The sequence below is a fragment of the Serinus canaria genome, chromosome 3, assembly GCF_022539315.1.
Source record: "Serinus canaria isolate serCan28SL12 chromosome 3, serCan2020, whole genome shotgun sequence".
In the NCBI taxonomy this organism is placed as follows: domain Eukaryota; kingdom Metazoa; phylum Chordata; class Aves; order Passeriformes; family Fringillidae; genus Serinus; species Serinus canaria.
The window spans coordinates 68,183,919-68,209,415 of NC_066316.1; the positions used below are offsets into that span (position 1 = coordinate 68,183,919).

Consider the following 25,497-nt stretch of genomic DNA (forward strand, 5'->3'; position numbering starts at 1 on the left):
ATAGAGCATGTTTTGCAAACTAGTCCTTATTTCTCAGCAGTGCTAAAGACTCTTCTTTAAAAATGGGGATCATGTTACAAAGGTCTGGGTACTTGTGAAAGTATTTTGTTCCAGAATTCTTTTAGCTTTTCTGCCTGTTTATGCTAGGAGTAATAGAAATTCAAAAATGTTCAGAGTTCTGGAATAGGAATTTTGTGTCTCATGCTTAAACCTAAATAACCAGTCTTCACTTGGTATGTCACTGTTAGGGGTGTACAGCGAGGTCTGCTGACATGCAGATAAATTTTGGTAGTTGCCTGTGAGTCACAGCCAGCAGGCATGGTTTTGCAGCAGTCCCCTGGCAACCAGCTTCTCTGCAGTCCTTCCTTTTTTGTTTTCCATGGATAATGTGGATGTTCGAGAATCAGCCTTTAAGTTGTAGACAAAATGAGCTTTACTCTCAGGGTGGAAACTGAGAGCTGTGGTAGGGTTTCGTTTCCTTTAAACTAAAGCTGCTTTTGCTTTTGCTTCTGCTGGTAAAGTTATGCAAATTTAAATGAATGGTCTTCAACCTGATTAACAATCAGTCATCTCTGCTTCTAAGATTTTTCATTTACTTCCCTCAAAGAGAGGATTAATCTTCTGCCATTACGGTTATGATTCTCAAGACCAGGCAATCTTAACCTTTCTTCTGACATGATATAGAGAAAGAGTGCTGTCATGGAATTGGAGCCACCAGTACTCTAAACAATACCAAAAGTCATTATTGAGAAAAAATAAGCATAGAGTTTTGTCATGTAAATCATTGGATCTCCATTTCTGGAGATATTAACAACTCAACTGGATTAGTCAAGTAGGTGGATCTAACTGGATCTGCTTTGCACAGGGTGTTGGATTAGATGACTTTTGGAGCTCTTTTAACCTGAACAGGATTGTGTTTCTATGATCTTAGATACTACATTTAAATAGGATATACAAGCAGAAACAGTACCTATGAAATGACAGGAATTCTGTTTTCCTGGGTTTCAGTATAAAATTTAAAGAGCTTTACATCACTATGTCAATGATAACTACCATGTGTCTCCGTGAAAATTATCAAACCTTTCATAGCTTATTTGATATGCTGCTTCTAATTGTTCAGTTTGAGAAATTTTTTGACCTTTAAAAGAAGTAGAAATCAAAGGACAAAATATTTATTTCTGCTTTGAGTTATAGTCATTGCCTTTATCCCTGAAGCATGAAAACACGTCAGTCTGTCATGATACAACATACAAAATTGCCAGTAAGAAATTTTTTCCCCCTGTATTCCCAGCCTTCTTTTACTTCATAAAAGGATCTGTTTTCTGACAGCTTTTCTTAGCACTGTGGCAGAACAGAAACTCTCTGGACAACAGCAACAGCTGTTTTAGTTTCCTAGCCATTCTTCCCTGTATTTCTTTCTTTCTAACAGTATCTGCTTTGAGGAAGTGCTTACCTCATGTTTGCAGCAATACTGCACATACATTAGTACTCTCTAAACGTCAGTGTATGTCAGGCCATAACGTTCCCGCGTACATGAAACACAACTGATAGCATTGTGCAGCTGTGCCATTGTTAGAAGGCAGATAAATAGTTCTCTTGTGGGAATGTAGCCTCCTCATTTTGTTCACAGCTATTGACCAATCTTGTTTTTTCCTTTTATTCAGCTGTTCCATGGAAACAGAATCTCGGTACCACATAAGAAACCTAACTGATGGGGTTTGTTCTCAGCCCCAGTCTCTGACACCTCCATCTAGGGAGGAGAACATTTCTCTTTTTGAATATGTGCCTTTAATGAATGTTTGTATTGCAGGCATTCAGACTAGGCCTTTTATTCAATCATAGCAAGATGTCATTCCTCATTTTTTTCATTTACTTCTGCATAACCAAAGAGAATGCTGCTTAATTCTGCTAAGCTGGGGTACCTTATATGTTAGTGAAAACTATTTTCACTTAACGTTGAACCTTTTGTAGCCTTTTCCCTCTTTCTATCTTTTCTTTGTAGTATATCTATTTTTACCGTGTTTGTCTAATTCTTTCTTTTCCTTGCCCCTTATTTGTTAGTTTTCAGAAGTGAAAGCCTGACTTTGGAGCAAATAATTTCTCCCCCCTATTTTTACTTCTCAGACGTGCTTAAGTTTTCTTTCTTATTTTTTGCTTACCGCGCCTTCCCCAGAAGCGTTCATCTTGTGAGAGACACTTTTCTCTTATACTGTGAGAAACCCTTTTTCAGCTCAGGAAAACCTGCAGTTTGTCATGACTTAAGGCATTAACATTCAATAAGTGGGAAATATTTTTCTAGAAATACCTAGCTGCAAGGTGTTGGGACTGCAACTAATTTTTAGAACCTCTTGAGCTCAAAGACCAACCTCTCTCTTCATCCTATGTGAATATCATCTTCAGCACATGGTAAGGTTCCTGCATGCTGCATGATTGGAAGTAAGTCTGCAGATCTGCAGCTAGAGCTTCAGTCAGTATTCCAGAACCCCTGGGTTTCATCTTTTCCTGCCCATCCTCCTTCTCAGTGTGTTCAGGAAGACATTCATTGTGAATTTTCTTCATAAGTCACTCCTCTTTATTCATTATTACTACAATTGCCAGGGAACACAAGTGTTCTTTTGCACAAGGGGATAAGGAAACTGATAGAGTTAAGGCTAACTCAGCTTGAGAGAACCCCAACCTCTCAAAATCATCCCTGTGATTTCTTGATGTTGTCTTTGCAGCAGTGGCAATGTGATGCTGTTTTGTGTCCATCCCAAATACTAATGAGAGGATAAGCAAGGGGTCAGTAAAGTTTCATTGAAAGCAACTATGTGTTAGCAGAAAAAGTCCCACCTGTCATTAATTCCTTTTCTACATAAAGCAGTGAATTGGGGTTTTGTTAGAAATGGAAGGAAGAGCAAGACTTCCCTGTGAAATGATCATTAGCACTGCTACTTTCAACATTAAGTTCAGCTCTCAGCAGTCTCTTTCACAGATTTCTGAATACATACTGGTAATCTCAGCTAGTTTACTTGATAATGTCCTTAGTGGGTGGTAACAAATGATATCTCAGACTTCCATGGCTGAAGATTTTTGAAGGCTGACTTCTTCTTTTTGGATGTCAACAAGAAGCATCAGACCTGCTCTTGATAAGGCCTTTAACAAAGTTTATTTGATACTTTTGATGCCCTGGTCAGGTTGTCTGATAAACATCTGGTTCAATTTTCCTGGCTAAAAGAATCAAGTTGTCTCCTCAGTATTCTGATACTCCTACTATAATGCTTGTGGATGGCCCTCACATTTTCATAATGGAAGTTCCTAATTAGCATCAGTGCTATGTATTTAGTATGTCATTTTACAGAGCTTGCTCAGCCACAACCAGTGAAGTTCCCAAGGATCTACCAAGGTTCTTATATCCAAGTTCAGTCTCCTGGCTTTTGGTGTGTTTGCTAATCACTTAGCTGTGAGATCGAAATGATCCTGATGAGAAATAAGCCCAGACTTTCAAGCTCAGATACATCTCTTTTTTTTTTCAAAAAAGTAAATTATGTAGTGAAGATCTGAAGCTGAATCAACAGGCTATGGATTTGTTAAATTATATGTCAGAAATAATGAATGAGGAAAAATGTATTAATAGACTTAGAATATCTTTCCTATTTTGCTGTATAGAGGAACCTTGGTTATATATTGTGAGTGGCTTATGTCGTAACTAATTATCCTGAGAGAATATTTTCTAATAAATACACTATATTGTGTAGAAAGGAACTATTCAGTAATAAATAATGTAATTTTGCATAGTGTAAGTATATTGGGAAGGGATTGGGCAGTGGGACATCACAGGTTTTACAGCTACTCTTGTTCTGTACCTTTATTTTTTAGAAAATGCAGTGGACAAAAATATTGTGTAGTGTGTGAACAGAAACAAAATAATAGAAATCAAGGAATGATAATGTATAGGTGGGTAAGAGACTAAATTCTAAGCTTGTTCTTTCAGATTTTTTACCAATTTATACATATTTTTTTAAATTGCCAAACTTATATTTTTAAGCTAATATTATATTTGGTTTTGTGTAATTCAATATATCAACATATTTACTATTTTATTATCAAATATAATTTTAGTGCCATAACTCTTTATTATACTTTGTACATAATAATGTCACCACGTATTTAATATATTATGTATTTTTATAATTTAGTTCAATGTTAAATGTGTTGGGTTAGATTTTAGGTTTGTAAATGTTAAAATATGCAAACACACACACACCCCACTGAGCTCCAAAAGTCTGACAGATCACTTAAGGCTAAGATAATTAAGATTTTGAATGTCCTGCTTGCTGCATCTTGCATTGGCCTGAGTTTTACCAGTCATGCTCTTGACTTTCACAGAATTGTGCTGGTTTATGGCACTGAGCACAGTGTGTGGTGAATGTGTTTATCTAGGCAGCTACAGCAAATTCAGACCACGTTTCACAAAGGCTGCCAGCACCTAACTGATCTGCAGGGTGCTGCTTCAGGCTGGGGTGCAGTGGAAGGGTTTGGAACTCTTTTTCTTTACCAGTGCAGAAGGATAGTAAAGAAGTGACTTCTTCCACAAGTCCTGGTTCAGGACTCATGTCCCACTCATTGCCTGAGAGCCTGTAACTAAATCTGGCAGTAACTGATCTAGTGTTGCAAAGTGATTAATTTAAATGGCCTTTCCTTAGGGTTTGCCAACAGATACAGCGTTGAGAATGCCAGAGTTCAGGTGGATTTAAGGACTGGAGTTTTGAGAGGACTGCTAGTGTATGCCCCGATCCTTGGTGTGGTTCTAAGAATTGGAGTAACATAATAATAAAGTCTTTGAAGACATTTCTTTGTCAAGCTTTATTTAATTAGACTAAAATACTGTCCAGAACGTGAATGTGGACATTGTGGTTGACTTCAGTTCATCTGGACTGGACATACCCAGTCCTCTCAAACAAGATTAAAAAAAACCCCATTTCTTTAACCTTAATATGTTTTCATTTTAGTGTGTTGGAAAATTAGCAATTACTCATTTGTGGATAAAAGCCAGGGAGGTTGGACAAATGCTTAAGAAATTATGGGGGGAAATTAGGAGATTAAACAAATTAGAAGGAACATTTGGTGAAAACAAAGCACTGTAAAACTGATCAGGTTTGGGGTTTTTTTTTTTGACATTTTATAAGCCATTGTACACTTATTGCCATGGTAATGAATGGAAATTGAGTGGGTGATACATGTTTTGGTGGTTTGAATTTAAAAAAAAAATGAGGAAGGCAGTAAGCAGTATAATTTGTACTCTATTTTCAGCTAGTAGCTACTAGCTACTGTTCTGTTTTCAGCTCATAGGTCTGTTTTAAAAGTCAGAAAAATAATTGTTCAAACAGCCATCGAAGTACATGCATGGTTTTGAGGGAAGGAAGGACAGAACATTGTTTCCAAGACATTTTATGTGTCTGTCACAAAAAAGGATATTGATTGGCACCAGAGAGAGCTGCATTCCTGTATCCCTTTCTTACTGAAGGTTTAATTGTGATTAGAGCCCTTAGATACATGAGGAAAAGTTATGGAAAGAATAATAAGGTGAATAATAAATTCCTTAATTAAAACTGAATAATAATGTATCCTCTTATTTGTACTTTTTTTAAGTGCTCTGCTAATAAAAATAAATGCCAAGCAGGTTTTGCAAACACAGTAAAATGAGCTTTTCAAAGACACTGAATTAATTTAATTGCAGAAGTGTATATTGTCATTTAATTTAGTAGGCAAACAAGACCACTGATCTTTCTGATCTGGTATTTTGTATCCAACTGTGAGCAGGATCCTAAGGTGATAATATTGTAATTGTCATGGAGAACTGTAATTCTCTTTATTGTGCTGTGTGGAACAAGAGTAGAGTTTTTCAGCAAGCCCATAATATTGTAAATTTTCTGAAGTGTTAATGATACTTTGAAATATTCATTGTGTATAATGGAATTAATTTTGCATTCTTGTTCTTCTGACATATTACCTTGAAATTATGTGGAATGAGTTCAGCTTTGTTTACTAGAGTGCTTTTATCTCACACTTTCTTTTACTTATTTGAGTTTGTGACCCTTTGTTCAGTATTATCACCTGTAATTGTGTCCTTTGTAATCCATTCAAAACTGAGGATAGACTCCTATAGAATACACAGAGATGGCAACACAAACACTGGGCTATGTGTGTTATGTAGGTATTTATACACTCACACATGGTATTCTTTGGAATGGAAATTGTACATTTCACAAAAAGCAAACATTTTGCTTTGCTAGAGGAAGCATTTGGTGAAATATACCTCTGGCTAAATAAAGAGACCACCAACACACAGGTGGGTGAAGACATGATGGTTGGCATACCACTTCAAACATGACAGGTTGTTTTTAATGTATTTCCCATTTGAGGATTAGTGTTCATAAGCATAGGCAAATTATTCCTTGCAGTATGTTTGTGGCTGTATGCAATGTAATGAAAAGATTTCCAAGACAGATTATTTGCAATTGGAGCTCATTAATGAGGTAGAATAATTTTAAGCCTGATGAAATGATACAGATAAAAATTTAGCCTCAAAATACACTTATAAAAGGGAAGTTACTGGATTTTAAAGCCTAGCTCCTAAAGTAATTTTCAATTCTACACACGAAATTTCATATTTTATTTTAATTTTAGCTTGTGTGTCTCTGAATGTTATGTGAGTTATCTAATTAAAATTAATATTTCTGAACATATTATCTGAAATGCATTAAATTTTTAGTATCTGTGTATGAAAACTTCAACAGTCTTGTTCTTAGCGGATCACATTTTTAAGTAATTTCCTTTGCTTCAGGTACAGGTTAAAGAACATAAACTTTTCAGAGTTTCAAGACACATATTAGAAGGTCTTATGTTAGGTGAGTTGCCAGCTGAGAAGATTTCTACTAACTTTTCATCTATATTTTTCTGTGGGCTTGTGCTACGAGTCCAAGGTTTGATCTGCTCCTTGCTGTGGCTATTAGCAGTTGCTCCAAGAATGAGAGCACGACAGCGTATAGGATAGTCCTACTAATCTCCCTGCTTCCAGCATTTTTCAGCCTGGAAGCCTCTCCAACCAGCTGAGGTTTGTCTGTATTTCCTAATGCTCACTGTGTTTCTTTTTAATGACTTTGTATCATTGGCAAACTTTGATCTCATTTTTTTTTTCAAGCAATTTATACATAGCTTAATTAATATGGATTCCAGCATAGAAACTTAGTAAAACTCACCTTACTCGACTGTGAAGACTGGTGATTTACTCCTATGCCCTGTTTTCTACCTTTTGAGGAATTATTTATCTGTGCCACTTCTTTTGTATGCCCCATCTGTTAAGTTTTCCCCAAATCGTTTGATTAGGGACTTTCTAAACTCTCTTGGAAATCTCAGTAGATCATAGCTCTCTGTGTGCTTCTAAACCATTCAGAATTTCCCTTTACAAAAGCTGTGCTGCCTCTTCTGTCATGAGTCATCCAGATGTCTGCTAATTCAGTACTTCATAATGATCTATACTAATTTGTATGGATGTCAGGCTTATGGGTCTGTAGCTCTCAAGATGTTCCATGAAAAAAAAATTTGAACCTAGTTGTTGTGTGTTTCAGTGTGTGTAAGTACAATTTTTCCTAATATTTGCTGGTCCCTTCTTTCCTTTAGTTTTGTAATTTTTATATAGTCTCTTCAGTTTCTTTGAGCCTCCCACAGTGAGCTCTTGCATCAGGGTCTCTCCAGTTCCCTTCGGTGGACACCAGTGGAAGGTGTTAAATTAGCTTGTCCACAGGGGTCTTGTCTTCTCTGTATTCCTTCACATTTTTGTTGCCAGTCTGCTCCGCAGACTCCCTGGCAGGCTTTCTTATTCCTCATGTCTTTGAAGGAATATTTATTGTTAGTTTGATAGTTGTTTCTCTTCTATTTTCTTCTTCTGTACGTTTCTTGTGATATCATCTTTTATATTCCATTGTGTATAGTCATGCTGGTTTTCTATTGCTGTTACCTAAGTCTTAATAAATGGTATGTGCTGGCCTTGTGCTTACTGCATAGCATCTTTAAGTAGTTTCCACAGTACCTGTAGGGATTTAATTTTTGTTCTTTTGATGTGTTTATATAAAAATGTCCTCGTTTTTATGTATACTTCCAGATGTATTGCTCACCAAAGGTAGACTTTCCACAGCTATCCTTTTCTTTTATACCTGTCAGAACTTGAGTGCAAAGCAGGTAGTTAGAAATTTGGGAGATTTATACTTCCAAAACCAACATAAGTGCACAAACAGTACATGAATTACATATGCACAGTATCATAGAAGGTTTTGAAAGCTATCACATTGTATTTCAGAAGTGTGGCTACACATTCTGCTGTGTAGTCTGGTGGGGTTTTTCCAGTAACATTGGCAGACTTCTCAAATGGAGTCTTGAGAGCATTAGAAGCAGTATGGGGAGTACTCTGTAGAAGAGAATCTCCTTACTGATCCTTTTCTGGCAATATTTGAATCTCCTGCTCTTTTGTGCTCAAAATATGATGTCCATTGATGTGAACAAAGGAGGTTTTTTTGGTTGTTTGGGTTTGTTTTTTTTTTTTTTACTTCAGTGTAAATGGGTCAGTTACTAGAATTTGGATCCTTCAAGGTAGGATTATTTGAGTGTGTATTTTTGAATAGGCTGGTTCTAATTTACCTAGATATGAATATCTGATCTTCCTTTTTATTTTAAAGTTCTCTATACAGCAAGAGTGGAAGCAGTGCTTCATTTTGAGAACAGTGTTAAGGTAAATTCAAAGATTAGTTATTGCTCAGACAGGAACAGCTTCAGATGCTGGAACTTGTCCTTTTAGAAATATCCAAGAAACTGAAGTCTAGTTCCATGCATATCAGCATAGTTAAATCATTTTATGGCAGCTGAATATCTGTCCTGTAATGTAATAAATAATTTAATTTCTGATAAATAAATTGCATAGTAAGTATTTGACTTCTGTTTGCTTTTCTAAAGGACTCCTAATGGGCTCAGTAAGTACAGGTTGTTACAATGATACTCGTGCATCTTAGAATTACTTAATTAAAACAGTAAGAAATCATTTGCCTGTCTTGTAGTATGCTTGAATTTTTTTTTCCCCGTATTTCAGGTAAATATGCTGAAGATATATTTGGTGAACTTTTCAATGAAGCACACAGTTTCTCATTTAGAGTCAACTCCTTACAAGAACGTGTAGATCGCTTGTCTGTCAGTGTTACACAACTCGATCCAAAGGAAGAGGAATGTAAGTTACCTCCTGCAGGGAGGATTTCTTATTTTGTTACTCAGACAGCACTGATAGGTGAAATGGAAATAATAGTTAAATCATATTTATAAGAATACTCAGCAAAGCATCATAAGAAAGGTCCATTTCTATTTCTGCTACAGATTTTTTAAATAGCCTTGAGCAGCTTTCTGAGCTCATTGTTTTCATGGTTACTGAATGATACTAAAGAATTTACATAAAAATAGCTACAGGAGTATCTGTCCCTCCAGTAGTGTTACATATTTGGAATATTAATAATATTATGTAGTATTATGTGAATGCTTGGAGATTAGTCTATACACTTTTTTAAACCTTTCTATTAATTCTCATGGAATGTAAACATTTGTCCAAGTAGGGTTTTTGCATTTAACTTGTACCATCCTACTTTCTGAATGGCATTATAGTTGTATAGCTTCGTTTATTACTGCTGCATAACCTCTTGGACTCTTTCTAAATAACTGTAAGTATTGTAAATATTGGTTGAGCACTGAGAAAACAAGTACTCTCAGAAGTCATCAGCTCATGCCTAAAAGATAGAATTTGTATGGAATTTTAAAGGATGCCTAGGGTATGTTGGACCACTTAATGCATAAATGCCGTGAAGCTTTTTTGCCTTCTTCGATATCTGTTGGTCACAGGTCAACTGTGAAAAAACTTGTAACTCCAAAAAAATTACGGGTGTTCTAAACTATGTGGTTAAGACCTAGAAAGTAGAGGAACATCCCATTATGAAAAAATAACTTCAGATTGCTTGTGGGATAGAATTTTAAACTATAGGAAGCTGTTTCAGTTCTGAATGTGTAGTTATAATAATTGTGTATTATTACATTGTGTGATTACAATTGTGTATACAGAAAACAGAAGTGTCAAACCAGTACTGTGGTCTTCAGGCTTCTTCTTTGGTTATAGGTATCAGAATTTCACTAGTAACAAAATTAAGCAAAGGGAAGTTTTGATTCTGTATTTCACGTGACATTAATTTTAGAACAGGTTTTGAAAGACAGCTGCTCACAGCTAGTAGCAGATTTTCCACAAAATCATGACTTGCCTAGGGGAATTCTTACATTAATGGGATTTTCCAAGTCTCTTGATAACTGAGCATAAATCACCCCCGTACACCTCTTTTTCCAATTGTTGTGGTTTAACCTGGCAGGGAGTTAAACACCGCACATCTAATTGCTCACTCCTGCTCCACAGTGGGAGGAGGGAGATAATCAGGGGGGAAAAAAAAGTAAAATTTGTGGGTTTAAAAAATGACATTTTAATAGGATAGAAAAGGAAAGGAAAACATCAATAATAATATTAGAATATACAGAACAAGTGACGCACAATTGCTCTGCAATTGTGCCTGCTGCCAGTTCCTGAGCAGCAGCCCAGCCCCCAGACACCTTTTCCCCTGGGTCTAGGTGCTGAGCATGACACTATATGGTATGGAAGGTCTCTTTGGCCAGTTTGGGTCTGCTGTCATGGCTGGGTCTCTTCCCAGCTCCTTGTGCCCCCCCCATTCCTGCTCGCTGGTAGGGTGGAGTTAGAAGCTGAAGAGTCCTTGAGCACTGCTCAGCAACAACTAAAGGATCACTGTGTTATCAGCATTATTCTCATCCTAAATCCTAAACACAGCACTATACCAAATACTAGGAAAAAAAGAAATCTCCTCCTGCCCAAACTAGGGCATTTTTGCTATGATTGAGTAATGATAAAAAAAGATTCCATGCATGATAATAAATTGTCAGCAGTTGTAATCTTGTGAAAACTGTAACACTCTGGAGTGTTAATGGCATTTCTGCATTTACTCTTGACAACCTAGTTTTGGTTTAAATCAGAGGGGGCTGTATGTTGATATATCATATCTAATATGTTAATCATTCACATTTCCATAGAATGGAGAGATCACATTAAGCCATTGAGTTAAAGCATCCAGGGATATTACACAATAGCAAGAAAATTGTACTATGCTATGTAAAAGGCCTTTTACAAGTTTGGCTCTAGGTTTCAGGACCAAAAATCCGTAACTATTTGATGTTAGAGAGTTGCTAGAAGTAATTTTAAATAGTGTGTAGTCCCCAATGCACCATACCAACACATTTTCACAGAACCGTGCATGCTGTAGTGTTTGCTGAACTGTATAGCTAAAGAAAGGTACAGACTGCAGTTAAGGAAACAGGGCTGGGAATAGGTCTACACAGTAAAGTCCAGCGTGGCTCAAGGTGATTTGAACCTGATCCCCTGGATTTGTGTCTCACACCATAGAATAGCAGTGACTGCTTGTACTTCAGAGGGACACATGCAGTCCTCAGTGTCAGGAACTGTTAAATTACTGTTTTGATTAACCTAAGAATATCCAGTCCCTGAGCTGTACCCAGTGCTCGTTATTCACAAACGTCCGCCTGGAATGAGTCACCAGATGAGGACAAAGGAGATGAGGAGACATTTGATATTCTATTTCCTTAAAAGTTAGGGATCAGGAAACTTTTTTCCTTCAGTATACTGTTTTGGGCTTGACTTTAGAAATCCATCACAAATAGTTTATGTTTAGTCCTGGTGTGGACTAGAATAGCTGAAGGATGTTAATGCATGAAGGGGAGGGAAGGGGGAGAATATTTGAATTTACCTTTTTTAACTCTCTGTGCAAGAATTAAGCAACTTTCAGTACTTCTACTCAGCTAACAGCATGAGTAAAATGGGATATACTTGTGAAATGAGTCTCATCTGCTCTTTGCCAGGAGGCAGTAATAGAAGATTTAATGGGTTCCTTTGGGCCCATGCTATTACACAGGAGAAAGAAATTAAGATTCATTTAAAGCTAAGTGGCATGAACAAAAACAGCCCAAGTCAGATTCACTAAACAAGATGCAGATACTTGGCAAGATGTTTCTGGTATAGTCAGAGTGATAAAAAGCTCTGAATTTGTTTGAACAGTCTGCGTGTTTTCTCATTTTGAATTATTACAGCATCTCCGTGAAAGAATAAAACCAAGGTTTAAGATTGTGTCTTTAGGAGTCTAAGTCCTCATGCACAATTTTTCTGTCACAGAAAAGTTGCTATCAACTTGGTTTGCTTTGAATTATTACACTATTTTCAAATTCTTGATTTCTCAATGTTATTAATTTCATATTTTAATAGATTTTTTTAAATATTTTATTATTTTCATATACATGTGGGGTTTCCCCTCAGAAGATACAAACTTGTATGCAGACAAAAATAAATCCTCTGCTTTCCATCAGTAAACTCAACTTTATTTCAATTGTATGGGAAACAAACCCATATGTATCCAAGAGTAGTATTTGGGATCCTTTTTGGACGGAGAAAACACATTCTTGCTATAAAGTTGAACTAAGGTCAACAGCTTCACTAGCCCTGCAATATAAGGTGTCCTCATAGGTGAGAAAATAAATCCTGAGTATAGTTGTAAGTAAGTGAAAAATAGTAAGTGAAAAATGGCATAGTTGTAGAAATCTGAGAGTTTTGAAAAGAATATTAATTTTAACAATTATGTAGTTCTTTTTGAAATGCTGATACATGGTACAGTTCTGATGTATAGTGTCATGGGGTATTGGAAAATAGTTTTGTATTACTCAGAAATAAATAATATCATGGCAGAAGGAAAATTCATAAATGCAGAGTTTATCAGACTATTTTGGTATTAATTTAGTGCTTCTTTCATTGTGAGCTGCCTAATTCTATTTAAACCTCAAACCAGAGAGGATTTTAATCCAAAAGCAGTGTATCAAATTCTTCATTTCCATAGCATATCTGTTACAACTGTGACAAGCAACTTAAATAAACCTAATGGCAGAAGTGCTGTGGGTGAGCAGCCTGGCACATTTCAGGAAAGTGAATTGTGTTTCAGTAGGCTTCTGCCTTTGAATAAATGCGTTAGTTGTTTTCTAAACATTCTATACATATTACCCTGTCATTAAAACAATAGTAGTTCAGCAGTTTGGCTGGACCAATGCCAGAAACAGATTTGTTGTTTTGCTATGGGGAAACAGAGGTAGCATTTGGTGGGGAGAAATCTAAAAAGCTTGATAGATAATTGTGTTCTGTATACTGCTGGAAATGGGAGACTTGGTCAACTTTAAAGTCTGGATCCTCAGCCCACTGTGAGACTTAGAAGGAAAGGGTAGCTAACCCCAGTTTAAGGGTCAGTTCACTGTCTTTAGCTTCTGAAGAAGATTTTGCTGAGTATAAAAGAGTATAAATGTAATCAAAAGTAAGAACAGGGAGCACATGAAAATTGGGTCATGATCTCCACATGTGCTATAATAAGTGGAGAGTAACACTATTGTAAATTCATTCATTAGAAATTTTACCCTCCAAGGCAGATAAAGACTGTTGGATTATATAGCAGGTCTCTTTTCCTTGCACACTGCTACTTAAAGAAAGTTGGATTTGAGTGTGTCTCCCTCTCAACATTCTGAGCAGGTGGGCTGGGCTTCAACTGCTCTCCATGTTCCTTCTCCAATTTTCTTAGGCCCTTGATTAAATCTGTGGGTTATTTAGTAAGTAAATCAGTTTTAAATTAGTGTATCCAAGGCTTAATAGTTCCATGGTAAGACCATGATAGTGCATGTTTTGTGTATAAAAGAGGGATGTGGACAAAATACCATTTGTTAAACGATGTGGTGGTTTTGTTTCAACTAACCAGCAGATTAAGTTCTTGATGCCCATGGGTAATTCACATCTTAATAGGGCTTACTTGTTCTACATGCTGCATTTGAAGCAGCTTCTGAGTCCTCCTAAAATAATTGCTCTAACATTTACATCTCCTTTTTGTTTACCTGTAGTAGTTAAGCTACATACATTCTCCATCCAAAGAACTCTTGAGCTGTTTTGGAATTTTTTAGAACAGTATTTGAGAAAATTTCTGTTTCTTGTGTAGGGGACAAGCCCAAGAGTCGTGTCTGATTTACAGAAATAATCTCTCTCTTTACCAACTATCAAACCCACAGTCAGAGTATTCTGATGGCAGAGAAAACTAATATGTGTGCATTCTGGTCATTGTTTAAATGGATAATCATTAAAAGTATAAAATAAATAAGGTAGAAATCAGACTTTGAGATTGCAGTGTCTTTTTCAACAGCACCACTCCCTACCAATTAATTACCTTTAGTGGGAAATTTACAACTAAGTTGTTTGTTTGAGAGTGTTGTTCTTTCCTCTTTGTACTTTTCAAATTTCTGGGTAAGATTTTGAACAGAGAAAGGGAATTGTATAGGGCAACCGAGTCCCTTGATTTGTATGAAATTTCCCCTAGTCATTTAGTTCTGCAGGGAGCCACAGCTGTGATATTCAAGAGTTTACAGTCTTGAAAGTTGCCACAATGAAATTCTGCAAGAAGTATTAAGAGAACAAGTTTCTAAGAGGAATATATATGATTTCTTTATTTTATCTCTTTAGGAAAATGGTATTTTTTGACCTAGAACTCAATCATAAATTATGTAATTGAGTGACTGTAAAAGAATAAAAATAAGTCTAGTAACTTTTTTTTCTTCTGGTGAAGTAAAATGTAGTATTTAATGTATTTGAAAAGTTAAAGGTAGCTGCTTTCTGTCAGTGCTCTGATGAGCTCTAGACCTGACTTTTACTACAAATTGGGGATTGCAGTTTAATGAGATGCTTGCCAAGAGATAAAACATTATTTAGTATGCACATAACAGATGTGCTTTTATTTATTTTTTACTTTGCCCCAAAAGAAACACAGTCATTTTATCTCATCGGAGTACAATTTAAATACCCTCCCCCCCTCAGTGTGTTGTTGATCATAAGTAAAAATGGACTGGCATCTCTTTTTCAAAACCAAGTGTACAAAAGGTTGACCGTTTAGCTTTCTGGCAGATAGTTTTTGCTTATGTGGAAAATATTGTTGTGCACAGAGGGTGAGATTGGCTGATATAATACGTCTTTTCATACAATCCAAACAACAGACACAATAAAGACAAACAGGCATTTGTTTAGATTGTTGAATGAATCTTCAAAATAAATTGTGAATATCTCAACATTTAAGGAAATTATTTAAGACCTCGTTTTTGTTAATTGCAGTGAGAACAAGTGGTATAGTAGGTGGATTGTCAGAAAAATATATCCATATCAAATTTAGGATCTTGGGCTGTACAAAAAGTTCTGGTGCTAGTTAGGAATTAAGCAACTGGAAGCCTAAATTTGCCATCATCAAGTCAAATGCCTGCAGCTTTTCCAACTCCTCCTTCAGCTGCTCGTCTGTACTCCCACCTGAATTCATACATGCAGTTTGTCTGCCCGGTCCCCTTGCAGTGCCAGTTTGTCACTCAGCCAGAGCCGGGTGGCTGTGGCACCAGCCAGGTTTCACCTTTTCCCCCTGCTGAGGCTGTAAACCGTGCAGGGCTCTTGTCTCTTTGCCAGCTGGCAGGCTGGACAAGTGGCTTTGGAAGCCAGACTGCGCACAGCCCAGGATTAGGCTGGGTGTGCAACGTGGGATTTACCTGATCCCTCTGTGTAGGCAACTTATATCCATGTCAGGATTCTCCCTGTGCTGCGTGCCACATCTCTCTGTTTCCTGAGTAATGCTGCCCTAATGTGCTCTGTTGGTTGGAATAATGGTGTGCTTTTCAGGGAATACCTGTTACAGGTCATCAGCATAGGAAACACTCCTTGAAATTCTACAGTGTATCTTTTCCATGAAGCCTTCTGCTCTGTATCTTAGGTTTAAAGAGAAAATTATTTTGCTTATTGTTTGTTGGGGATTGATTGATTGATTGATTGATTGTTTATCCTCTGGTGTGTTATCCCCCTGCATGTGTGTACAAAACATAGAGTTTTAAGCAAGAAAAGGGAAATTATGAATTAGACTGTCTGTGCTTGCTCATTGAAGAGATGGAATGCTAATAAGGAGTTTGTAGAACAGTGTCAATAATATGGTGTCACATACTCTGTGAACGTTTTAATATTAAACCACAGTATTGTATTTATTCAAGTTAATTGTCTTCAGAATGTACACAGGTTCAAAGAGAAGTATACTAAATTTTACTTTTGTTGGAAATATCTCCAATATATGACAGACAGTTAGAAATCTTGCAGGATTGCCAAGCAAGTACAAGGATTGTACTTACTCTGAGCAAGTACATTTGGTGTTATTTGTATAACCAGCAACCCAAAGGAAAAACAGCTGAAGTATAAAAAGATCTAAGACTTAAATTTTAGACTGAAATTTTTAAACCTCAGTTATTCTAACTGAACTTTTGCCAGCTGATAACAACCTGTACTTCATGACAGGTTCAAAATATATAGGGTTAGTTATGACTGCAGAAATACCTACAGAAACTGAGACTCCTAGCTGACATTCAGACATTATAGTACTTCTTTCACACACTTAAAAAGGCTTCTGAGCAGCTAATTAAAGCTATTAAAAAGAATAAAAGACACTGTGATGAATTAGAACCTAAGGGTAAAAAGGAGGAAACTTCTCCAGGAATACACAACCTTGCCAAGCGTAATAAACTTCAAAAGCCAAGGTGAAAATCAAATAAATCCCATCTTTAGCCTCCCAAAGGATGTTGCCAATATGCTTAGGTAAGAAGATAGAACATTCCAGGAACTGCAAGCCTTCTGGAAAAATCCTGCTTTCTGCCCCTTTGTGATCACACAGTAGAAATCCATCTTGGTGTATGTACATATGTATGTGTACACTTGTATGTGTTACAGGAACTCGAGTGAAAAAACAGTCTTCAGCTTCAACAAGTTTTTCTTTAAACTGTTGCCAAAGGCCCTGGTGATAGCAGGGCAGGGGTAGAGTTGTCCTCTCAACTTGCATAAAGGGGCATTACTACCAACCTGTTTCTATAAAATAAACATAATTATTTATAGATTAAATGTATGTGCTGAAAGCACTTTTTGCTACTATGTCAGAAAACTGTTTTCAGCATTGTTTATTATTTTAGAAAGAGCCCAAGCTGATCAAAAGGTCTGCTGCTTTATCTAATGGAAGTCTCATGCTGGTTGCAAAGGTAGCTTTGAGGTACACCTGGACTTCACAGGTGCAGTAACTGAAGAGCAGGGAGGGAGAGAAATATGAGACTAAATAGGTGTACTGTTTCCAGAATTAAAAGTGCAAAGCTTATCAGTTGTGGTCACTTTTCCATTAATCTTTATCTAAATTTTAATTAAATAGAAAAAACTATTTTGAAATTGAGAAAGATATGTAGGCTTTACCAGGAGTGAATAAAAATAGTTGAAATCCCTGTTTAATGTGTTGTGTTCATGTAGTGTTATTTTCCTGTGGATCTTACATAAAGGTAATTGATTATTCCTAACGACTGTGCTTAAAAGTCAAGGTGGCTCTGAATTAGACAGAGAAGGCTCATGTTGATTAAACAGATTAAAAAGCATTTGACTGTTTTCATGTGTTGGAACATAAAGTTACCTCCCATTAAGGCCCATTGATCTCAGTAGCATAAGCTTAAGTGATTTGCTGGTTTGCATCTCAGTGGGCCCTCAGTGGAAACTGCTGCCTACATGCAAGGAATGCAAAGTTTGGCTTGCTGATACCATAAAGGTAAAATCTATACCTCAAGACAGAGAGCAGTTTTTAGTAGCAAAAGGATTGTGAAATGGAGTTGGTAAATGTTATAAGGTACTTCTGAACTACTGAATGATATTTTACAGCTACAGCATGCAATTTGTTGAATTATTTAGGAGAGACAGAGTTCTGATATCTGTTTAGGTGAGAAAAATTTCCTGTGAAGCTAAATAGAGGATAATGTGGTAGAACATTACAGCCATGTTTGTCACACAGTCTGACAATATCTTGCCATGGCAATAGTGCTAGATGAATCTGTATTTGCTGTAAAAGGCCCAAGATGCAAGCATTATTGCTTTATATTTTAACAAATTTTAGGCAACTCCTCATTAATCCAAACAAAATTTATCTGGTGGGATTTTTTTAAATGGCAATATCCCCTTTCAGTGTCCCTGCAGGACATTACCATGAGAAAAGCTTTCCGGAGTTCCACGATTCAAGACCAGCAGCTGTTTGACCGCAAAACTCTGCCAATTCCTTTGCAAGAAACTTACGACATTTGTGAACAGCCTCCTCCACTCAACATTCTCACCCCTTACAGGTTAGTAAAACAAAATAATCAAAGACAATGTCTGGCTTATTTTATGTAATAGAGGGGATATATCCAGGCACCTTGGTCATGTGGAGTAGCACTTGAATATTTAAGGAGCCAGACTAGAAAACTATGAAGCTGCTGGAGGAATGAGAGCAGCAGAAGACATTGTAAACATTGAAACTTTACTCGATTTTACTCAGATGTTAACTCAGTGTAACATGGTAGGAAAAAGTAGTTTTTGAATTCTGTATTTATTAAACCATATAACGTACTTGGATGTGAAGTGAAGAAATTAAGCACGTAAGTGTGTAGAAAGAAGGATCTTCAATGGAAATTAATAGTTTGCCGTCCCAGAGATTCAGTTTGAATCAGTAGCTGAACATAAGCAGCTGCACAAATTTGCACAACATTTTAACAGCAAGATTTGAGTTATTGGAGTGGGAGTTCTCTGATCTATGACACTCTTGGTTTTTTGTTTTTTTTTTTTTTTTTTTGTCTGGAGCTTGTGTTAAAGTTATCTTTCTAAAATTAGGACGCTGAATGCCAGGAAAGATAGTAAAAAGTGTTGGTGCAGGAGGTCAGTGATCATCTCTTTTGTGTTCCTCAGTAAAACATTTCAGGGTCTGAGATACTATATATTCCTTAATATGCCCAATGCTTTCTCTTAATGTTTGGATTAATGTCTTGTCGAATAAATAGTATGCCCTGTTTGTGTCACTGTATTTCAGGGATGATGGAAAAGAGGGTTTGAAGTTCTATACCAATCCTTCATATTTCTTTGATCTGTGGAAGGAGAAAATGTTGCAGGACACAGAGGACAAAAGAAAAGAAAAGAGGAAGCAGAAGGTACATATGTTAACTTTATATATCTTCTCTTTGTTTTTTCCTAGAAAAGGTTTGCTTGCAGATACGGTGCTTTAGTAGCAATCCAGACTTGACAGAGCCATCTATTCAACTAAAGCTACTTGTATTAATTCAGTTCCACCAACTTAAACCATTAAATAATAATAATAATAATAATAGCAGTAGTAGTAAAATAATATAGGAGGATCTAAAGCTTTCATGCTGTCTTAACATAACCAACTTTTGCCAAAGCTAGTAAGTATTCTAGCAATGACTGAGAAAAGAAGGAGGAATACAGCAGGAGTAAAGAATTTCACTTGAACATTTATTTGTAAGACAAAATTTTGACAATCTTACAGGTGAAAAAGCTTGAATGACATTCTAATAGATATATTTAAACTAGAAAGAAATTAATTAGTAGGAATAAAACATTTTGCCTATATTTTCTTAAAATTAAACCAGCACTTTTGCAAATGGTAATGCTACTTTTATATTTGACCATTATTCTGTATGCTTCATTTGTAGTAGAGAGAGTAAATATGAGTGTCAGATTTATCATTTAATTTCAGACTTAGAATAAAAAGCTACTTAACCAGGTATTTTTCTCTATATTATTCAGGTTCTTAGCCACTAGTCTTGTGTTTCTGGCTCTTACAAGTCTTTCTGGTCTACATATTATGTTTAGCCTGAAAGCAAATTTTTCTTGCATTTGAAATAAGATTGTTTTTCATAATTTTGTGGCTGATGGTTATATGCAAGTAATTAAAAAACACTGTCTCAGTTGTCAGTTTTGTTTGCACAACTCTCCTACAGCAGAAGAATCTGGATCGCCCTCACGAACCAGAGAAAGTGCCAAGGGCACCTCATGACAGACGGAGAGAGTGGCAGAAGTTAGCCCAAGGTCCAGAGCTCGCAGAAGATGATGCTAACCTCTTACATAAGCACATTGAAGTTGCTAATGGCCCAGCTTCACATTTTGAGTCAAGGTTCCTTTTTGTTTTTTCTATCCTTTATGCAGTGTATTCATACTGCATAGTGAACATGCACGAGAAATGGTCAGTGACGAGACCCTGCTGCTCCCCTTGAAATGCACTGGGAATCACTGATTTAGCTTAATCAAAACTCAGTTTTGAAATTCTTAGTGTATACTTAAAGGAGTAGTTACTATGTTGTTGTTTTTAAGGGTACCATGTATCCTCATATCCTTGAGGATGTGCTGTCCTCTGCAGCTTGATGCAGGTGTAGTATCACTGCTGCAAGCTTGCACCGAGGTGTGCTACTACATTCCAGTCCTGACCCACAAAATCCCCATTGTTCCAGCCTCTTGATTTTTCTTAAGCAGACACTGCCAAGACTATATCGTGTGTGTGATGTGAACAAACGTCCACTTGGAACTCAAATGAGAATGCTGAGCTTCTCTTTACTCTTGAAGAAATCTGTGATTTGATTGACATTTCTGGTTATAGCCTATTACAAAATCCAACCTGTTGAATTCTCATTTCACAGCGTGTATTTGCTGGTGGGTAAAAGTAGCATTTCACATGGTAAATACCTGCTGTGCTTATGCTTCTGGTCTTGGTGCAAAATCAAATCCGTTTTACCAGCCAAGAAACATCTAATAGCAAAGAGGGCTGACAAGTAATGTTAGGCAATCTGGGGATAAATTTTTGGTTTGGGGGTTTTGAGTGTTTTGTTTTGTTGTGGGTTTTTTTAATTAAAAAGTATTAATTGTCCTCCCAAAAACTGGTTATTTTTTTCCCTTATCTTTCTGTGGTCAAAAGCACACCATAAGAGAGTATTTTGTTTAGCTCTGTAAGGCCTTCAAACAAGCTCAGTAGTGATGGTGATTAATTATGACAACTCTAGGAGAGAGTGTTTGCTGCCTGAGAAGTAGAAAAACCTGCTTGTAGAAAACTTAGCTCAATTCAGAATGGAAAATGTTCTCAGTGCATTTCACTCAGTGGGGTACAAGTTAAGTTATGGTGATTAGCATTTTTCTAGGAACTGCTTTATAGAATCTCTGTAAGCTGCTGTGTCAAGTCATTGGCAGAAACATCTGCTTTCCTGCTGTCCTTTTGTTATGTTTTATGTTGGGTTCCACTTTAGACATACTTGTTTTATATCCAGGACCCTGGCCTAAACCTTGATTATCTCAGTACTAGTAATGCAATTATTAATAATGCTGAAGTGCTTGTGAGCACTGCATATGCAGAACATGTTGTTCAGATACAGAACAGCACCATACTTTGAAATAAATGAGAAAGATTTTCACTCCTGAAGAATTTAATTGGCTTAGATACTACAGTGATGGCAGTATGTGGAAATGTAGAGTGTTGCTCTACTTGTTGGAAAATATTCTACAAACACTCTTGCTCTGAATTTAATAGGATTTTTAAAAAAATAAAATTCTGTAATTAAATAGTTAATTAAAATTTACTAACTGATCAGATCCTTGAAGTGTGTCTACAGTTGTCATTAACAAGTTGAATCATCTTTATTTAGTGCTAGTATTCAATAATAGATATTGATTGAGTCCTATGTCTATTAAAGCAGCGAGTTCTCTGTATGTATTGGAGTAAAGATCCTCTGACAGAAGTTCAGCTAAATTATTCAGTTGTAAATTCTACCATTCTCACATCAATGGATGTTTCATGAATGTTATAAAAGAATAGTTCTGATTGTATTGAGGTGTTTATTTAACTCAAAATAATGTGTCTAATAAACACTAAGGTCACCCACATACTGTAGAAACTATCTGATATACCTGTCAAAATCAAACCCTTGAGCTGCTAGAAGTAATAACAGGGAAAGCGGGATAAATTATTGAAGAGCCACACTGTATAATATGCAGCACTAGTGGAGAGAAGACACTTGCATTCAGAATGAGACTGAAGTATAGAACAGTGGCTGAGGGCACTGATACTGACTCCTGCTAAAGGCGAAGTTGGATCATTTCTCCCTGTTTTTTTACAGATCTCAAGCATACGTGGACCACATCGACGGCTCGTATTCCCTTTCAGCCCTGCCCTACAGCCAGATGTCCGAGCTGCTGAGCAGGGCCGAGGAGCGCGTGCTGGTCAGGCCCCACGAGCCGCCACCGCCGCCCCCCATGCACGGCACCGCCGAGGCAAAGCCCGTGCCTCCCTGCGTTAGGTACGAGCCAGAGAGGCCACCTGCCATCTCTTGGGGCTGGTTTGGTCATCTACCCCCCTGCTCATAGCTGTCAGCCTTACTTCTGTGCTGCCCGTGAATCCCAGGGGCTATGGCAGTGCCTGCAGGAACGGGGCCGCCGGGAGCTGGGTGGGAAGGCCAGCGTCTAAATCCCATAGGCTGCTCTGGTGGAGACAGGCCTCAGCTTGCCACCAATGCTGCGACCGTGTTGTCTTCTGAGTTACATGGCAAGACCAAGAACTGTATGGAAAGTGCTTCTGTGAAATATGTTGGCATTTCAGGATGTAGCTTTGGAGTTTTGGAAATTTGTACAACTGAGATGTGTTTCAGCCTACATGAAAGGAAGAATATATCACAGTAAGACAGCTGTCAAAACTATGTATTCATTGCATTTGCTAAATTGTAAGTGCTTCTCTCTCCCAAAGTGGTTTTTTTTCCCCTACTTCTTTGTACCTTTTCAGAAGTGGATACACACATAGAACGTTTTCTAGAGGTGAAAATTTCTTTGTAACTCCCCTATTTTTTTAAACCAAAAGTCTTACTTTTATGGTGAGGTACATACAACTTAGAAAAGGAGATAGTTAATTCAGATGGAGTTGTTACATCAGCAAGACGTTAGTCTCTTGAAAAGGATGAATTTTACTGTTTAGGAGATCATACACAAAAATGCATAACTCTTTAGATTAATTTAGCAGAACAGTTTAAAGAAATCTTCTAGTGGTCTTTCAAGAAAATTAAATTTCTCTTCTCTCTTGTTTCTTCAGTTCACCTATTTATTGTCCTATAATGAGTATCTATCATATAACTGTTCCTCTCTGTACACAGTACTGATGACCTTTGATGATAGTCTCATTCATTTTGTCATCACACCTTAAATACATATTTCAAATTAACTTGTTCTCATTATTTGCATTGTACTGTTTTGGTTTTAAAGTTCTGTGAATCAAAACAGTTAATCAACTGTTAATCAACTTGATAAAGATGCAGGTACACTGTATAAGAACTAGATTTGGTTAATAGCTGAATTTGAGCAGAGGTCTTTTGGAAACCTGTTGCAAGCTCCATACTGAAAATTGGACTTCCTTATTTATGAGGTGTGGACAAACACCCTGAAATCATGCTCTTAATGCTCTTTAATGCCCAGGTTTCAATGTTCTAAAGTTGCAGAAGTTAATCTATCACTATTTTTTCCACTCTCTAGCTCTAATAACCTTGTTCTGTTGTTGGATGTTGCAGTTCTACTCCTGGCTTGGTAGAAAATCGTCCTCAGTCACCAGCAACAGGCAGAACACCGGTGTTTGTGAGCCCCACTCCTCCTCCTCCACCACCACCACCTCTTCCATCTGCTTTGTCGACTTCATCATTAAGAGCTGCAATGACTTCCACCCCTCCACCCCCAGTCCCACCCCCACCACCCCCTCCCACAGCTGCTCTGCAGGCCCCAGCTGTGCCACCTCCACCAGCTCCTCTCCAGATAGCTCCTGGAGTTCTTCATCCAGCTCCGCCTCCAGTTGCTCCCCCCCTAGCACAACCCTCTCCCCCTGTCGCTAGAGCTGCCCAGGTGTGCGAAGCTCTACCTGTTCATCCAGTTCCTCCACAAGCTGAAGTACAGGGACTTCCTCCACCACCCCCACCTCCTCCCCTGCCACCTCCTGGCATTCGACCCTCCTCCCCCGTCACAGTTGCAAACCTTTCTCACCCTCCTCCTGTTCTGCACCCTCCTCCCACAACCATTGTTCCTGGCCCTCATGCACCCATAATGCCTCCATCTCCACCATCCCAAGTGATTCCTGCTCCTGAGCCCAAACGCCATCCTTCAACTCTTCCTGTGATCAGTGATGCTAGAAGCGTTCTGCTGGAAGCAATACGGAAAGGTAACGTTGGCTATTAAGCAGCAAAAAGAGCAATCTCAGAAACCTGCTAAATACACGTGACCTTTGAGAGATGGAGTATTTCACATGTGTAAGAAGTTTGAGGAATGCATCTTAAGTCTATCCCCTACAGCATATGCACTGCCAAGTAGACAGGTTTTTTTTCAATTTGTAATTTCACTTATCAGATGTTTAGTTTGGATGGCAAAACTGGTTCTCTGTGGAAGTTAGATTACAGAAAAAAGTATGTGTGTTTGTAGATGATCTGTGGAGATAATCTTTCTATTTCTGTTTACCTACAAATGTAGCTATTTCTGATCATCTACAGATTGTGTAGAAGATAAAAACACTGGTTTTCATAGACTATTAAAGGCAAATGGATCAATTGGTATTGGAATTTTGATCATCTCTCACTGTATTACAAGATACGAGTGATGTTCAGAAATCATTGCTGAAGAACTTCAAGCTGTTGTATCTGATCTGGACTCTGATCTCAGTGCAGTAGTGGAGCAGCCTTTGCATTGCAAGGTGCCTATGGCAGAGTGCAAGGGAAGGGCAGAGCTGCAGGGCAGTGTTTTCCTGATGATCTCATGAGGAGCTGTGTGTGCCAGCTGTATATTTCAGCTTATGGTGCCCATGGCCAGGAAAATCCCCACTGGCATCAGAACGCACATTGGTCTGTATTACTGTTTGATGGTGGGGTGTCTTTCAGTAGTTAAGATCTCTCCAATGTTTCAAGTCCTACCTTCTTCTCTTCCCCTGCACTGCAGCACAGCACAGAATCTGTATGGTACTGTAATATCACCAGACAGGCTATAGCACTAATTCTAAATCTTTTTGTATTTCTATAAGCACATGAATTGATAACATCATTGAAGTCTAAAGAAATGTTGACAACAGCTGAGTACAACAGGGGTGCGTGAAAATGCATAGAGAATGTCAGCAAAAGTGAGAAAATAGAGCCTGCTGGTATAATCTAGGTGATTGCTGAAAACACTTTTGACCGAGCCATACCCAAAACACAAAGGCTTGAGTTACCATAGCTTTGATCTCTAAGTAATACTTTATCCCAAACCAAATCATTCCATGATAAAAAGCAAGAGTTGCAAGAGGGTCCTGTCTTGGGATACTCAAATAGCTATAAACGTTCATTAAAATTAGGAATAGAGAGTCTAGAAAATGCAAATAGCAAAAATGGCTTAATCACTTAGAGTGCTACTAAAAATGTATTTTAATGGAAAATCAG

At 37.5% G+C, this 25,497-nt stretch overlaps 1 protein-coding gene across 1 annotated transcript in view; it reads left to right on the forward strand.

Moving 5' to 3' along the window:
• WASF1 (WASP family member 1) overlaps window positions 1-25,497 on the forward strand; it is an 86,455-nt gene that overhangs the window by 59,798 nt on the left and 1,160 nt on the right. Inside the window, exons 3-8 of the mRNA XM_009093037.4 lie at window positions 9,122-9,256; window positions 18,219-18,372; window positions 19,095-19,212; window positions 20,023-20,195; window positions 22,183-22,362; window positions 23,617-24,254. Coding sequence (XP_009091285.3) covers window positions 9,122-9,256; window positions 18,219-18,372; window positions 19,095-19,212; window positions 20,023-20,195; window positions 22,183-22,362; window positions 23,617-24,254 — 1,398 coding nt within the window. The remainder of the gene's footprint in view (window positions 1-9,121; window positions 9,257-18,218; window positions 18,373-19,094; window positions 19,213-20,022; window positions 20,196-22,182; window positions 22,363-23,616; window positions 24,255-25,497) is intronic.